The sequence below is a fragment of the Opisthocomus hoazin genome, chromosome 33, assembly GCF_030867145.1.
Source record: "Opisthocomus hoazin isolate bOpiHoa1 chromosome 33, bOpiHoa1.hap1, whole genome shotgun sequence".
NCBI lineage: Eukaryota > Metazoa > Chordata > Aves > Opisthocomiformes > Opisthocomidae > Opisthocomus > Opisthocomus hoazin.
In genome coordinates this window covers 4,111,677-4,127,372 of record NC_134446.1, presented here as the reverse complement: position 1 = coordinate 4,127,372, position 15,696 = coordinate 4,111,677, and the positions used below count along the sequence as shown (strand labels likewise).

General features: G+C 65.1%; 2 protein-coding genes across 2 annotated transcripts; both read right to left on the bottom strand.

Moving 5' to 3' along the window:
- Positions 1 to 42: 42 nt before the first annotated feature.
- On the bottom strand, positions 43 to 4,151 carry LOC142365239 (uncharacterized). Its single transcript, XM_075445897.1, has 2 exons — positions 2,127 to 4,151; positions 43 to 485 (listed from the first exon to the last, which is right to left on the bottom strand). Exons 1-2 carry the CDS (start codon positions 2,426 to 2,428, stop codon positions 176 to 178), a joined length of 612 nt encoding a protein of 203 aa, XP_075302012.1. The 5' UTR covers positions 2,429 to 4,151; the 3' UTR covers positions 43 to 175.
- A 1,820-nt stretch (positions 4,152 to 5,971) lies between these two features.
- MYH14 (myosin heavy chain 14) lies at positions 5,972 to 12,777 on the bottom strand. The gene is made up of 7 exons (XM_075445868.1): positions 12,641 to 12,777; positions 11,525 to 11,578; positions 10,748 to 10,909; positions 10,325 to 10,453; positions 9,919 to 10,007; positions 8,081 to 8,177; positions 5,972 to 6,172 (listed from the first exon to the last, which is right to left on the bottom strand). The coding sequence occupies exons 1-7, from the start codon at positions 12,686 to 12,688 to the stop codon at positions 5,972 to 5,974; spliced, it is 780 nt and encodes a 259-aa protein (XP_075301983.1). The 5' UTR covers positions 12,689 to 12,777.
- Between the last annotated feature and the right edge of the window lie 2,919 nt (positions 12,778 to 15,696).

The window sequence follows — 15,696 nt, the reverse complement described above, 5'->3', positions numbered from 1 at the left end:
TAAGTATGTGCAAGCCCCGCCCCAAAATAAGCCCCACCCTAAATAAGTCCCACCCTACTGCCAGAAGTGGGGGGTGTCCCTGGGGGCAGTTTCAAGGGCTCCTTGGGCCCTAAGGCTCTTTCAGAGCTGGTCCCCAGGGGTGGTTTTGAGGGTCCCCCCCAGACCAGGGGCAGTTTCAAGGGTCGCCCCCAGTGCTGTGGGAAGTTTCGAGGCTCCCCCCCGGGCTGAGGGAGGCTTCCAGGCTCCCCGCCGGGCTTGGGGCAGTTTCCAGGCCACCCGCACAACCAGCGGGCTTCTCGACGCGCTCCTGGGGGGCGGTTTCGAGGTCCCCCCCGGCGCGGGGGGCGGTTTCGAGGAGCTCCCCGAGGCTCCGGGGTGGGGACCCGCTGTCCCCGCTGTCCCCGCTGTCCCCGCTGTCCCCGCTGTCCTCGTCCTCGTCCCGCAGCATGCGCCGCACCGTGCGGGACAGCGTCAGCGGGTCGCACCTGGGGGTGGCCGGGGGGGGCTCTGGGGTGGCCCTCCAGCCCCCCACTATCCCATAATCCCCCCATAGCCCCCCACTATCCCATCATGCCCCCCACAGCCCCCCAGAGCCCCCCACTATCCCATAATCCCCCCATAGCCCCTCACTATCCCACAATGCCCCTCCCAGGCCCCCACAACCCCATAATGCCCCCCCGAGCCCCCCCACTATCCCTTAATGCCCCCCCGAGCCCCCCACTATCCCATAATCACCCCATAGCCCCCCCACTACCCCATAATGCCCCCCACAGCCCCCCCCGAGCCCCCCACTATCCCATAATCCCCCCATAGCCCCCCCCACTACCCCATAATGCACCCCCACAGCCCCCCCAGAGCCCCCCACTATCCCATAATCCCCCCTCCCAGCCCCAAAGAGCCCCCCACTATCCCTTAATGCCCCCCAGAGCCCCCCACCATCCCATAATTCCCCCCGAGCCCCCCCACCATCCCATAATGCCCCCCCGAGCCCCCCCACTATCCCTTAATGCCCCCCCACGCCCCCCCCCAGAGCCCCCCACTATCCCATAATGCCCCTGGCTCCATACAGCCCCCACCCAAACCCATAGGGGACTGTGGGGGCTATGGGGTCCTTGCTGGGGGGCTATGGGGGGCTGCAGGGGCCTACGGGGGGGCTACGGGGGGGCTGTAAGTAATCTATAGGGTGCTATAGGGGCACATAGGGTGCTATAGGGGTCTGCAGGGGGTAGTGGGGGCTATAAGTAATCTATAGGGTGCTACAGGGAGATGTAGGGGGCTATAGGGGCCCACGGAGGGGCTACAGGAGGGCTACAAGTAATCTATGGGGTGCCATAGGGGCCCATGGGAGGGGTATGGGGTAGCTATAAGTAATCTATAGGGTGCTATAGGTGCCCCCAGGGTGCTATATGGGCCCACGGGGCAGGGTACAGGAGAGCTAGAAGTAATCTATAGGAAGCTATAGGGTGCTGTAGGGAGATGTAGGGGGCTATAGGGGCCCCCAGGGGGCTATAGGTGACCTATAGGGTTCTATAGGGGCTCCCAGGGTGCTATAGGGGCCCATGGGAGGGTATGGGTTGGCTATAAGTAATCTATAGGGTGCTATAGGGTGCTGTAGGGACACATAGGGAGCTATAGGGGCCCCTGGGGGGCTATAGGCAAGCTATAAGTAATCTATAGGGTGCCATAGGGGCCCATGGGAGGGGTATGGGGTAGCTATAAGTAATCTATAGGGTGCTATAGGGAAACATAGAGAGATACAGGGGGCCCCCGGGGGGCTATAGGCGACCTATAAGTGATCCATAGGGTGCTATGGGGTGCTATAGGGACACATAGGGAGCTATAGGGGCCCCCGAGGGGCTATAGGCAAGCTATAAGTAATCTATAGGGTGCCACAGGGGCCCATGGGAGGGGTATGGGGTAGCTATAAGTAATCTAGAGGGTGCTATAGGGAAACATAGGGAGCTATAGGGACCCATGGGAGGGTACGGGTTGGCTATAAGTAATCTGTAGGGTGCTATAGGGAAACATAGAGAGATATAGGGGCCCCCGGGGGACTATAGGCGACCTATGGGTAATCTATAGGGTGCTATAGGGAGCCGCAGGTGCCTATAGGGCCCCGGCCCCACCTGAGGCGAGCCCGCAGGGCGGCCACGTGGCGGGCGGCGGCCGCGGCCCCGTCCCCGACGGCCTCCAGCGCCCGGCGCAGGCGGTGACCCTGGGCCCAGGCACGCGACGTCCCCGTGGCCACCGCGGCCACCCGCTCGGCCAGCACCCGCCCCGCCGCCTCGCCGGCCTGCGCCTGCGGGGACGCGGGTGTGGGGACACGGGGTGTGGGGACATGGGGACACGGGGACGTGGGGACACGGGGTGTGGGGGACGTGGGGACATGGGGACGTGGGGACACGGGGTCACGGGGACGTGGGGACATGGGGACATGGGGTCATGGGGACATGGGGATGTGGGGACATGGGGACACAGGGACATGGGATATGGGGACACAGGGACAAGGGGACACAGGCACAGGGATGTGGGCACATGGGGACACGGGGACATGGGGACACGGGGACATGGGCGTGGGGATGTGGGACATGGGCGTGGGGATGTGGGGACATGGGGACTCGAGCGTGGGGACGGGGGACGCAGGGCGTGGGGACGCGGGGACATGGGGATGCAGGGACATGGGATATGGGGACACAGGGACACGGGGACACAGGCACAGGGATGTGGGGACACAGGGACATGGGGACATAGGGACACGGGGACGCTGGGCATGGGGACACGGGGACATGGGTATGTGGGCGTGGGGACATAGGGACATGGGGACGCAGGGACACGGGGACGCAGGGACACAGGGACATGGGGACATGGGGACACGGGGACATGGGGACGCAGGGACATGGGATATGGGGACACAGGGACATGGGATATGGGGACACAGGGACGAGGGGACACAGGCACAGAGATGTGGGGACATGGGGACACAGGGACATGGGGACATGGGGACATGGGGACATGGGCGTGGGGATGTGGGGACATGGGGACATGGGTGTGGGGACACGGGGACACGGGGACACAGGGACATGGGGACATGGACGTGAGGATGCAGGGAAATGGGACGCAGGGTGTGGGGACACGGGGACATGGGGACAGGGGGACATGGGTGTGGGTACGTGGGGATGTGGAGACACGGGGACATGGGCATGGGGACGCGGGGACACGGACATGGGGACACAGGGACAGATATGTGAGGACATGGGGACATGGATCTTGGGGACATGGGCGTGGGGATGTAGGGACATGGGGTTTGGGGACATAGGGACATGGGTGTGGGGACGTGGGGACGTGGGGACACTGGGACACTGGTGTGGGGACACAGGGACACGGGCATGGGGACACAGGGACATGGGGACATGGGGTGTGGGTACGTGGGGATGTGGGGACACCGGCATATGGATGTGAGGATGCTGGGTGTGGGGACACGGGGACATCAGGACACGTGATGTGGGGATGTGGGGACACAAGGACATGGGGACATGGGGCATAGGGACACATGGACATGGGGATATGGGACATGGGGACAGTGGGGACGTGTGGGGACACAAGGACGTGGTGACACAGGGACATGGGGACACGTGGCCTGGGGATGTGGGGAGGTGGGGACGCTGGGTGTGGGGACACGGGGACACAGGGACATGGGGACATGGAGTGTGGGGACACAGGGACATGGGGACACATGGCATGGGGACATGGGGACATGGGGACATGGGGACATGGAGTGTGGGGACACGGGGACATGGGGACACATGGCATGGGGACATGGGGACATGGGGACATGGGGACATGGAGTGTGGGGACACAGGGACATGGGGACATGGGGACATGGAGCGTGGGGACACAGGGACATGGGGACACGTGGCATGGAGACATGGGGACATGGGGACACATGGTGTGGGGACACCAGGACGCGGGGACACGGGGCGCGGGGACACAGGGCGTGGGGACATGGGGACATGCGGGGCAGGTGACACGGGGGGACACGAGGACATGGAGGCCATGGGGGCACACGGAGGCTACGGGGTCATGTGGTGACACGTGGTGACATGGGGTGACACGTGGTGACACGGGGTGAGATGGGATGACACGGGGTGACGCGGGGTGACACGGGGTGACACGGGGTGACGCGGGGTGACGCGGGGTGACGCTCCTCGCCACTGCCCTCCCCCCCACCCGGCCAGGGAACCCGCGGGAGCCACGCGCGTGATGTCACCCCCCCCTCCCCGTGACGTCACCCACCCCCCCGGTGACGTCACCACCCCTGGCGATGTCACCGGCGGGTGACGTCACCCCACCTGCAGGCGGTAGCGCTCCCCCCGCAGCCGCTGCTCCTCCGCCTCCGCCCGCAGCGCCCGCAGCCGCCGCCCCGCCCCCCGCGCCGCCCGCGTCAGCGCCGCCCGCGCCCTGCGCCCGTGGGTGCCCCGCGTCACCCCGCGTCACCCCGCGTCACCCCGCGGCGCCCACTGCCTTGGGGACACCGCGGGACGCTGGGACAAAGTCAGCGCCACCCTTGGGCCGCCCTGGAGCCATCTTGGATCGCTCTGGGGCCACCCAAGAGCACCCAAGACCACCCTGGGGTCACCAATGGCCACCCTGGAACCACCTTGGACCACCCTGGGCCATCATGGACCACCCTGGGGCCACCCAAGACCACCCTGGGGTCACCACGGGGAACCCTGGGCCAACCTGGGGTCACCACGGGCCACCCTGGGACCATCCTGGACCAACCTGTGGCCACCCAAGAGCACCCTGGGCCACCCTGGAGCCACCCAAGAGCACCCAAGACCACCCAGGGGTCACCACTGGCCACCCTGGTGCCATTCTGGACTACCCTGGGGCCACCCAAGAGCACCCAAGACCACCCTGGGGTCACCAATGGTCTCCCTGGAGCCATCTTGGACCACTCTGGAGCCACCCAAGAGCACCCAAGACCACCCAGAGGTCACCAATGGCCTCCGTGGAGCCATCTTGGACCACTCTGGGGCCACCCAAGAAAACCCTGGGCCAATCTGGAACCATCTTGGACACCTTGAGGCCACCCAAGAGGACCCTGGGCCACCCTGGAGCCACCCAAGAGAACCCTGGGTCAACCCGGAACCACCCTGGGCCACCCTGGGGTCACCATGGGCCACCCTGGGACCACCATGGGCCACCCTGGGACCATCATGGACCACCCTGGGGCCACTCAAGAACACCCTGGGTCAACCCTGAACCACCCTGGGCCACCCTGGGGCCACCCAAGACCACCCCGGACCACGCTGGGCCACCCTGGGACCATCTTGGACCACCCTGGGGCTACCCAAGAGCACGCTGGGTCAACCTGGAACCACCCTGGACCACCCTGGGGTCACCATGGGCCACCCTGGGACCATCTTGAACCACCCTGGAACCATCTTGGATCACCCTGGGGCCACCCAAGACCACCCTGGGCCACCCTGGGGTCACCACGGGCCACCCTGGGACCATCTTCGACCACCCTGGGGCTACCCAAAAACACCCTGGGCCACCCTGGAACCACCCAAAAGCACCCTGTGTCAACCCTGGGGCCACCTTGGAGCAACCCAAGACCACCCTGAACCACCCTGGACCATCCTAGGGTCACCATGGGCCACCCTGGGGCCACCGAAGACCACCCTGAACCACAATGGACCACCCTGTGCCACCCTGCGGTCACCCTGGACCACCCTGGAAACATCTTGGACCACCCTGGGCCACCATGGACCACCCTGGAGCCACCCAAGACCACCCTGGGCCACCCTGGGGTCACCATGGGTTACCCTGGGACCATCGTGGACCACCCTGGGGCAACCCAAGACCACCCTGGGTCACCCTGGAACCATCTTGGACCACCCTGGGCCACCGTGGGACCACCCCAGGACCACCCTGGGCCACCCACAGCACCCCGGTCCCCCCCAGCTCACCCGGCCTCGCGGTGCAGGAGCTCCTGGAGATGGAGGCAGCGGGCGCGTAGGGTGGCCTCGGCGGGGCCCGGGGGCACCCTGGGGTGCTGCAGCCGCCCCCACAGCACCCGCTGCTCCTGCTCCAGCCGGGCCCGCGCTCCCGACGCCTCCCGCGCCTGCGCCCTCGCCGCCGCCAGCGCCCGCCGCAGCTCCTCCGCCTGCGCCCATGGCAGCACCCATGGGGTCAGTGCCCAGACCCACGGCACCAACAGCACCCACAGAACCCACACAGCACCCACAGCACCCACCAGTGCACCCACACCTACCTCCACAGCACCCACAGAACCCATAAGTGCTCCCACAGCACCCACAGAACCCACACAGCACCCACAGCACCCATAGGTGCTCCCACACCTACCCCACAGCACCCACAGAACCCATAAGTGCTCCCACAGCACCCACAGAACCCATACAGTACCCACAGAACCCACCAGTGCACCCACACCTACCTCCAAAGCACCCACACCACACCCACAGCACCCATATCTTCCTCCACGGCACCCACAGAACCCATAAGTGCTCCCACAGCACCCACAGAACCCACACAGCACCCACAGAACCCACCAGTGCACCCACACCTACCTCCACGGCACCCACAGAACCCATACAGCACCCACAGCACCCACAGAACCCACACAGCACCCACAGAACCCACCAGTGCACCCCCCCAGCACCCCCAGCACCCATAAGTGCTCCCACAGCACCCACAGAACCCACACAGCACCCACAGGACCCACCAGTGCACCCACACCTACCTCCACAGCACCCACAGAACCCGTAAGTGCTCCCACAGCACCCACAGAACCCACACAGCACCCACAGCACCCACCAGTGCACCCACACCTACCTCCACGGCACCCACAGAACCCATAAGTGCTCCCACAGCACCCACAGAACCCACACAGCACCCACAGCACCCACCAGTGCACCCCCCCAGCACCCCCAGCACCCATAAGTGCTCCCACAGCACCCACAGCACCCATAGGTGCTCCCACACCTACCCCACAGCACCCACAGCACCCACCAGTACCCCCCTACAGCACCCATAGGTGCTCCCACCCACACCCCACAGCAGCCCCCATGGGTGTCCACCCATCCCCCCTATAGGCACCCTCACGCCCCCTCCCGTGCCCCCCCCCCATAGGTGCCCCCATACGTCCCCCCCTTACATCTCCCATAGGTGCCCTGATATCCCTCGCCCCCACCCCCCGCATACCCCTATAGATCCCCCCCTGTCTCCATAGGTGCCCCTACGTCCCCCCCCCACTGCCCCCATACCCCTATAGGTGGCCCCCATAGGTGCCCCCCTATGGCCCCCCATAGGTCCTCCCACATCCCCTATACGTCCCCCCTATACATCCCCCGCCATACGCGTGCCCCCCACGCCCCCCCTCAATCTCCCTCTGGGAGACCCACGTCCCCCCCCCGGTGCCCCCATGCCCCCCATACCCCCTATAGGTGCCCCCCATAGGTGCCCCCCATGGATGCCCCCCCTATGGCCCCCATAGGTCCTCCCACATCCCCTATACATCCCCCCTATACATCTCCCGCCATATGTGTCCCCCCCATGCCCCCATGCCCCCTCTCAATCTCCCTCTGGGTGCCCCACATCCCCCCCCCATTGCCCCCATGCCCCCCATACCCCCTATAGGTGCCCCCTTAGGTGCCCCCCATAGGTGCTCCCCCTATGGCCTCTATAGGTTCCTCTCCATCCCCTATACATCCCCCCTATACATCCCCCACCATATGCGTGCCCCCCACGCCCCCACGCCCCCTCTCAGTCTCCCTCTGGGAGCCCCACGTCCCCCCCCCGGTGCCCCCATGCCCCCCATATCCCCTATAGGTGCCCCCTATAGGTGCACCACATAGGTGCCCCCCTATGGCCCCCATAGGTTCCTCCCACATCCCCTATACATCCCCCGCCATATGCGTGCCCCCCACGCCCCCACGCCCCCCCTCAATCTCCCTCTGGGAGCCCCACATCCCCCCCCCTTGCCCCCTGCCCCTATACCCCCTATAGGTGCCCCCTATAGGTGCCCCCCCTATAGCCCCCATAGGCGCCTGACCTGGGCCTGCCGCTGGTGCAGGCGCTGCTGCAGCCCCCGGTTGTGCCCCCGCAGCTCCGCCAGCGCCGCCTGCAGCCCCCCGGGGTCCCGGCCCCCCCTGCACCCATAGGGGCTATAGGGGCTGCGGGGGCAGCGGGGGGGACGGGGACCGCGGGGGGGTATAGGGGGTGTGCCGGGGGGGGGCTATAGGGGACAAACCCTGGGGGCTATAGGGGACAGGCTGGGGGGGCTATGGGGGATGCACTGGGGGGGCTATAATGGACGACTTGGGGGGTCTATAAGGGACACCCCTGGGGGCTATAGGGGACAGGATGTGGGGGCTATAGGGGACAGGTCGGGGGGGCTATAGGGGACACACCCCTGGGGCTATAGGGGACACACCATGGGGCCTATAGGGGACACCCCCCAGGGCTATAGGAGACACACCCCTGGGGCTATAGGGGATGTGCTGGGGGATTATAGGGGACACAGGCTGTGGGGGCTATAGGTGACACACCATAGGGACTATAGGGGACACACCTTGGGGGCTATAGGGGATGGGCCATGGGGGCTATAGGGGACTGGCCATGGGGGCTATACGGGACACCGCCCAGGGCTATAGGGGACACCCCCAGAGGCTATAGGGGCTGTGCTGTGCTGTGGGGTCTATAGGGGACACCCCTGGGGGCTATAGGGGACAGGCCATGGGGGCTACAGGGGACACACCTTGGGGGCTATAGGGGATACCCCCAGGGGCTATAGGGGACACACCATAGGGACTATAGGGGCTGTGCTGGAGGGCTATAGGGGACACCCCCCCAGGGCTATAGGGAACACTCCTGGGGGCTATAGGGGATGCTCTGGGGGGCTATAGGGGACACCCCCGGGGCTATAGGGGACAGCCTGTAGGGGCTATAGGGGACACACCACAGGGAATATAGGGGACACACCCTTGGGCTATAGGGGACACAACTTGGTGGCTATAGGGGACACCACCCAGGGCTATAGGGGACACTCCCAGGGGCTATAGGGGCTGTTCTGGGGGGCTATAGGGGACACACCATAGGGAATATAGGGGACACACCCTGGGGGCTATAGGGTATGGGCCATGGGGGTTATAGGGGATGTGCTCGGGGGGCTATAGGGGACAGGCTGTGGGGGCTATAGGGGGCAGGCCATGGGGGCTATAGGGGTTGTGCCAAGGGGACTATAGGGGAAACCCCTGGGGGCTATAGGGGACAGGCTGTGGGAGCTATAGGGGTTGTGCAGGGGGGGCTATAAGGGACACACCATGGGGGCTGCAGGGGACACCCCCCAAGGCTATAGGGGACACTCCCTGGGGCTATAGGGGCTGTGTTGGGGGGTCTATAGGGGATACAGGCTGTGGGGGCTATACGTGACACCCCTGGGGGCTATAGGGGACAGGCTGTGGGAGCTATAGGGGCTGTGCTGTGGGGTCTATAGGGGACACAGGCTGTGGGTGCTATAGGGGACAGCCTTGGGGGCTATAGGGGACAGGCTGTGGGGGCTATAGGGGCTGTGCTGTGGGGTCTATAGGGGACACAGGCTGTGGGGGCTATAGGGGACACCCCTGGGGGCTATAGGGGACAGGCTGTGGGGGCTATAGGGGACACCCCTGGGGGCTATAGGGGACAGGCTGTGGGGGCTATAGGGGACACCCCTGGGGTCTATAGGGGACACAGGCTGTGGGGGCTATAGGGGACACCCCGGGATCTATAGGGTTGTTGTGCTGTGGGAGCTGAGGGTGCCCTACAGAGAACCTATAGAGGTCTGGTGGAGTGGCCAGGGAGTGGGCGTGGCCAGGGAGTGGGCGTGGCCAGGGAGGGGCGGGCACTCACCGGGGGCTGGGTGGGCGGGGCACGCGGGTGGCCACGTCATCGCGCTCCTGCTCCGCCCGCCGCCGGGCATGCTGGGCCGCCGCCACGGCCTGGGGGCGGGGAGCGGGATGGACACACCCCTCCGGGAAGCCCCGCCCACCAGCACCCCAACCCACTCCCATAGCTCCGCCTCCATGCTCCTATAACCCCACCCTACTGTTCCTTAGCCCCACCCCATGTCTCTTAACCCCACCCCGTTGTTCCTTAGCCCCGCCCTGTTGTTAGCCCCACCCCTAGTCTTGCATAGCCCCGCCCCCGAGCATCTTAGCCCCGCCCCAAACCCTTTAGCCCCGCCCCCAGATTACCTTAGCCCTGGCATCACCCTCCTCACTCCCTTAGCCCCGCCCCTCTCTCTAGCCCCACCCACCTGCCGCAGCTGCTCCAGCTCCGCCTCCCTGGCGTGGCGCTGTGACTCCGCCTCCTGTGCCCGGAGCTCCGCCCCCGCCCGGGCAGCGCGAGCTGCCTCCAGCTCCGCCCACAGCAGATGTCCCGCCTCCTAGGGGCGGAGCTGGGTAAGGATGACGCCCAGGGGGCGGGACCTTCTGGGAGGCCCCACCCCCAGCCCAAACACAAATCCCTCTCACAGATCCCGCCCCCACACAGGCTCCGCCCACCCTCTGAATGCCCCACCCACCGCCCTAAGCCCCCACATTCTTCCTAGGCCACACCCCTTCTGACTACGCCCCCTTTTAGACCCCATCCCGCCTCAGCCACGCCCCCTGCCCTGAGACTGACCCTGCCGGAGGCTCCGCCCCCTCTCAGGCCCCGCCCACGCCCTGGCCCCACCCACCTGCTGCTGGCGCAGGCGCTCACAGGCCCGGTCTCGTGCCCGACAGGCTCCGCCCACCCGGGCCTGGGCTCCGCCCACTGCAATCTCCAGTGCCCGCAGGGCCCCGCCTGCTGCCAGGCTCCGCCCCCGCTCCTCCGCGAGGCTCCGCCCCAGCGCTGCCACCTGCCGGGAATGGGAACTGACTGTGAGTGACAGCCCCATGCCCCGCCCCAAGGATGACTGACAGCTCCACGCTCCACCCTCATGGTGATGGACAGCCCAAATCCCGCCTTGAGGGTGACGGACAGCCGCATGTCCCACCCATCAGGGTGATGGACAGCCCCATGTCCCACCCACCAGGGTGATGGACAACCCATATCCCGCCTTGAGGGTGACGGACAGCCCCATGTCCCACCCACCAAAGTGATGGACAGCCCCATGCCCCGCCCACCAGGCTGATGGGCACCCCCTTGTCCCACCCACCAAGGTGATGGACAGCCTCATGCCCTGCCCACCAGGGTGATGGACTGCTCCATGACCCACCCACCAGGGTGATGGACAGTCTCATGCCCTGCCCACCAGGGTGATGGGCAGCCCATGTCCCGCCCACAACGGTGATGGACAACCACATGCCCCGCCCACCAAATGTGATGGACAACCCCCTGCCCCGCCCATTGGGATGACTGGCAGCCTCTTGCCCTGCCCCCCGCCAGGCCTACCCCGGAGCCACGCAGAGGGTGGGGCTAGCTGGTGACTGACAGGTGCTGGCCCCGCCCCTCCCCGTCCGGCCCCGCCCACCTGGTTGCTGAGGTCCCGGAGCTCCTCCTCCAGGTCCCGGCGGTACCTGGGTGCCTGGGGGGGGATGGGACAGGGGACCCAGGCGTTGGGGGGGACCCTGCTACACCCCACCCCCCCTCCTTGGGACCCACCCCGGAGTCCCATGGGGGGGGGGGGGGGGCACACCTGGGTCCCCTGGGGGGGTCTCAAGGGTGGGGGGGGGCACACCTCGGTCCCCTGGGAGGAGTCCCATGAATGGGGGCACAGCTGGCTCCCTTGGGGGGGGTCCCATGGGTGGGGGGGGGCAGCTGGGTCCCCTGGGGGGGGTCCCATGGGTGGGTGGGGGGAAGCTGGGTCCGCTGGGGGGGGTCCAGCGGGTGGGTGGGGGCACACCTGGGTCCCCTGGGGGGGTCCCATGGGTGGGAGGGGGGCAGCTGGGTCCCCTGGGGGAGGTCCCTGGGGGGAGAGGAAGCTGGGTCTCGGGGTGGGGGGTGGAGACACCGGTTGGGTGGGGGGGGCTGGAGGCGATGCCCAAAAGCCGGGGGGGGGGGGGATTGGGGGGGGGAGGGGAGCCGAGGACTCCCTTTCCCCGCCCCCTGCCCTAATTCCAGTCCGGGACTGGCCTGGGGCCAGTGGGGCCGTGGGAGGGGGAGCCCGGACGCCTGGGTCCCCTAGAAGGGGGGGGTCCCCAAAATGCCTGGATGCCAACCCCCCCCAGACCCCTGGCTGCCCCCCATTAGAGCTGAGGCTTCTCTGGACGCCTGGGTGCCCCCCCCCGAGCTCCTGGGTCCCCTCCCAGAGCTCCTGGCTCCCCCCCCCCCGAGGTCCTGGGTCCCCCACCCCCGATGTCTGGGTCCCCCCCCCCAAACTCTGGGTCCCCCCCCGAGCTCTTGGGTCCCCCCCCGAGCTCTTGGGTTCCCCCCCGAGCTCCTGGGTCCCCCCCAGATACCTGGGTCCCTCCTTGAACCCCTGGGTCCCCCCCACGAGCTCCTGGGTGTCTCCCCCCCCCCAATGCCTGGGTCCCACACCCGAGCTCCTGGGTGTCCCCCCCACCCCGATGCCTGGGTGTCCCCCCCAAACTCCTGGGTCCCCCCCGAGCTCCTGGGTCCCCCCCCCGGACACCCGAGTCCCGCTCACCTGCGCCAGCCTGGTGGGACCACGTTGGCCCCCGTCACCCTCGTCCATCGCGGCACAACTTGGGCGGGGGGAGACCCTACAATAACACCCTCCCCCCCCCCCCCCCCCAAAACAGCAGCACCCCTGGGTCCCTTTTTTGGGGGTGGGGGTAGATGGGGTGGTGGGTGCCTGGGTCCCCTCCCCAGCTGCGGGTCCGTCCTCGCGACGCCGAGCGTGGGAGCCGGGAGCTCGCCGTGTGCCACCCACGCCGCGGGCACGGGAGGACCCAGGCGTCCGGGTCCCTCCTCCCCCCAGGGCTCTACCCCCGGGGGCCTGGAGCCCGCCCACCCCCCGCCCCTCAGGGCACCCAGATGTCCGGGGAGATCTGGTTCTGCTCCATCACCTCCAACACTTGGGGTGTCACCACCCGCCCTCGCCCGAGGGACCCAGGCGTCCGGGCACCTCCCCAGGGCACCCAAGAATTCGGGTGCCCCGCCCCCCCCCCCCCCACTGGGTTTCTGTGACATCTCCCCATGGGGTGGGGGGGGGGGAAGGCCCAGGGGGGCTCGGGGGGACCTTGGTGGTGGGTGCACAGCTTGTACCAGGGGGTCACGGGGTCATACAAATGGCCGCCCATGAGGTAATTGCTACAGAGTGATGTCAGCATGGGTGAGAATGGAGAAACACGGAGTGACATGGGTCAACACTGGTCAACATGGGTCAACACTGGTCAACACGGGTCAACATGGGTCAACATGGGTCAGTGGGGATCAACATGGGACAATGGGGCAGTGCAAATCAACATGGGCCAACACATACTGACATAGGTCAACTCAGGTCAACATGGGTCAACACGGGTCAACACAGGTCAACATGGGTCAACATGGGTCAATGGGGACCAACATGGGTAAACACAGGTCAGCGCAAAGCAACATGGGTCAGCACAGACTGACACGGGCCAACACAGGTCTACATGGGTCAACATGGAGCAACAGAGAGTGACATTGGTCAACATGGATTGACACGCATCAACACAGGTCAACAACATGGACCAGCAGAGATCAGCCCGGGTCAACACGGGTCAATACAGAGCAACATGGGTCAAGCCAGCTCAACGGGGATCAACAGCAACATGGGTCAACATGGATGAGCATGGAACAATGTGGGTCAACACATGGGTCAACATGGGTCACAGGTCAACATGGATCAGCATGGAACAGTGTGGGTAAACACATGGGTCAACAGGGGTCAACAAACTTGGGTCGACCTGGGTCAATCCAGGCTGTTGTGGGTCAACATGGAGTAACACGGGCCAACACAGGTCAACACTGGATCAACATGGGCCAACACAGATTGACACACGTCAACACATGGGTCAAAACGGAGCATGACAAGGTGACATGGGTCAACGTGGGTCAACATGGATCAGTACAAAGCAACATGGGTCAACATGGATCAACAAACATGAGTCAACAAGGTTCAACACTGCATCAACATGGGCCAACACAGATTGACATGGGTCAGCATGGAGTGACACAGGTCAACATGGAGTGACACAGGTCAACATGGGTCAGCGCAGGTCTACCTGGGTCAACACAGGGCAACACGGGTCAAAATGGAGCAACACAGAGTGACACGCACCAACATAGGTCAACGTGGATCAATGTGGTCAACATGGGTCAAGAAACGTGGATCAACACAGGCTGACACGGGCCAACGTGGGTGAACATGGGCCATCGCGGGCCACCATGGATCACCACGGGCCAGCATGGTCAAGACATGTCACCAACACAGGTCAACACGAGTCAACAAACATGGGACAAACCAGACTGACACAGGCCAGCATGAGTCAACATGGGCCAACATGCGCCACCATGGGTCAACACAGGTCAACAAACATGGGTCAAACCAGACTGACACAGGTCAGCATGAGTCAACGTGGGCCAACACGGGCCACCGCGGGTCAAGACAGGTCGACAAATATGGGCCAACCCAGACTGACACGGGCCAACATGGGTCAACATGGGCCAACACAGGTCAACACGGGTCAACACAGGCCAACACGGTCAACACATGTCAACATGGACCAACACAGGTCAACACGGGTCAAGAAACATGGGTCAACCCAGACTGACATGGGCCAACATGGGCCAACACAGGTCAACATGGGTCAACACGGATCCACACGGGTCACCATCAGCCAACTTCCCCCCACCTCATGGGAGAGCCACCAGTACTCGGTTGCAGAGGGCGGGGCTCTGACATCAGCTGTGATGTCATCACAGCGCAGTGAATGATGTCAGAGACGGAGCGAGGCCTTATGCAATCTATAGGGACCCCACCTATGGGGATCCCCGTGGAGATCCATGGGGGATCCTGGCCCCATGGTGAACCCTATGGGCTTCTGTAGGTTCTCCAGACCCTGTGGGTGTCGCCGGGTGGGGTCTAAAGTGGGTCCTGGCCCTATAGCAACTCCCCATGGGGATCTATAGGGGGATCTTGGCCCTCGAAGGATTCCTATAGGATCCCCAGGTCACCGAGGCCTTATGGAATCTATAGGGACCTCACCTATGGGGATCCCCGTGGAGATCTATGGGGGATCCTGGCCCCACGGTGAACCCTATGGGCTTCTGTAGGTTCTCCAGACCCTGTGGGGGTCTCCAGGGGGGTCTATAGGGGGTCCTGGCTCTATAGCAACCCCTCCATGGGGATCTATTTAACTTCTTCATCAACGACCTGGATGAAGAGTTAGAATGTACCCTCAGCAAGTTTGCTGATGACACCAAACTGGGAGGTGTGGTAGATACACCAGAAGGCTGTGCTGCCATTCAGCGTGACCTGGATAGGCTGGATAGGCTGGGCAGAGAGGAACCTGATGAGGTTCAACAAGGGCAAGTGCAGGGTCCTGCACCTGGGGAGGAACAACCTCATGCACCAGTACAGGCTTGGGGTGGACCTGCTGGAGAGCAGCTGTGCGGAGAGGGACCTGGGTGTCCTGGTGGACGACAGGTTAACCATGAGCCAGCAGTGTGCCCTGGCTGCCAAGAAAGCCAATGGGATCCTGGGGTGCATCAAGA

Bases quoted from the DNA above. Each gene is read 5' to 3' on its own strand.
- LOC142365239 (XM_075445897.1), bottom strand. From the start codon at position 2,428: ATGTCCCCACGTCCCCGTGACCCCGTGTCCCCACGTCCCCATGTCCCC. The intron at 486-2,126 runs GTGGGGCCGGGG...GGCCACCCCCAG, and splicing joins GCCCTGCGGGCTCGCCTCAG to GTGCGACCCGCTGACGCTGT.
- MYH14 (XM_075445868.1), bottom strand. From the start codon at position 12,688: ATGGACGAGGGTGACGGGGGCCAACGTGGTCCCACCAGGCTGGCGCAG. The intron at 10,454-10,747 runs GTGGGTGGGGCC...CTCCGCCCCTAG, and splicing joins AGCGCCTGCGCCAGCAGCAG to GAGGCGGGACATCTGCTGTG. The intron at 10,008-10,324 runs GTGGGTGGGGCT...CCCCGCCCCCAG, and splicing joins AGCTGGAGCAGCTGCGGCAG to GCCGTGGCGGCGGCCCAGCA.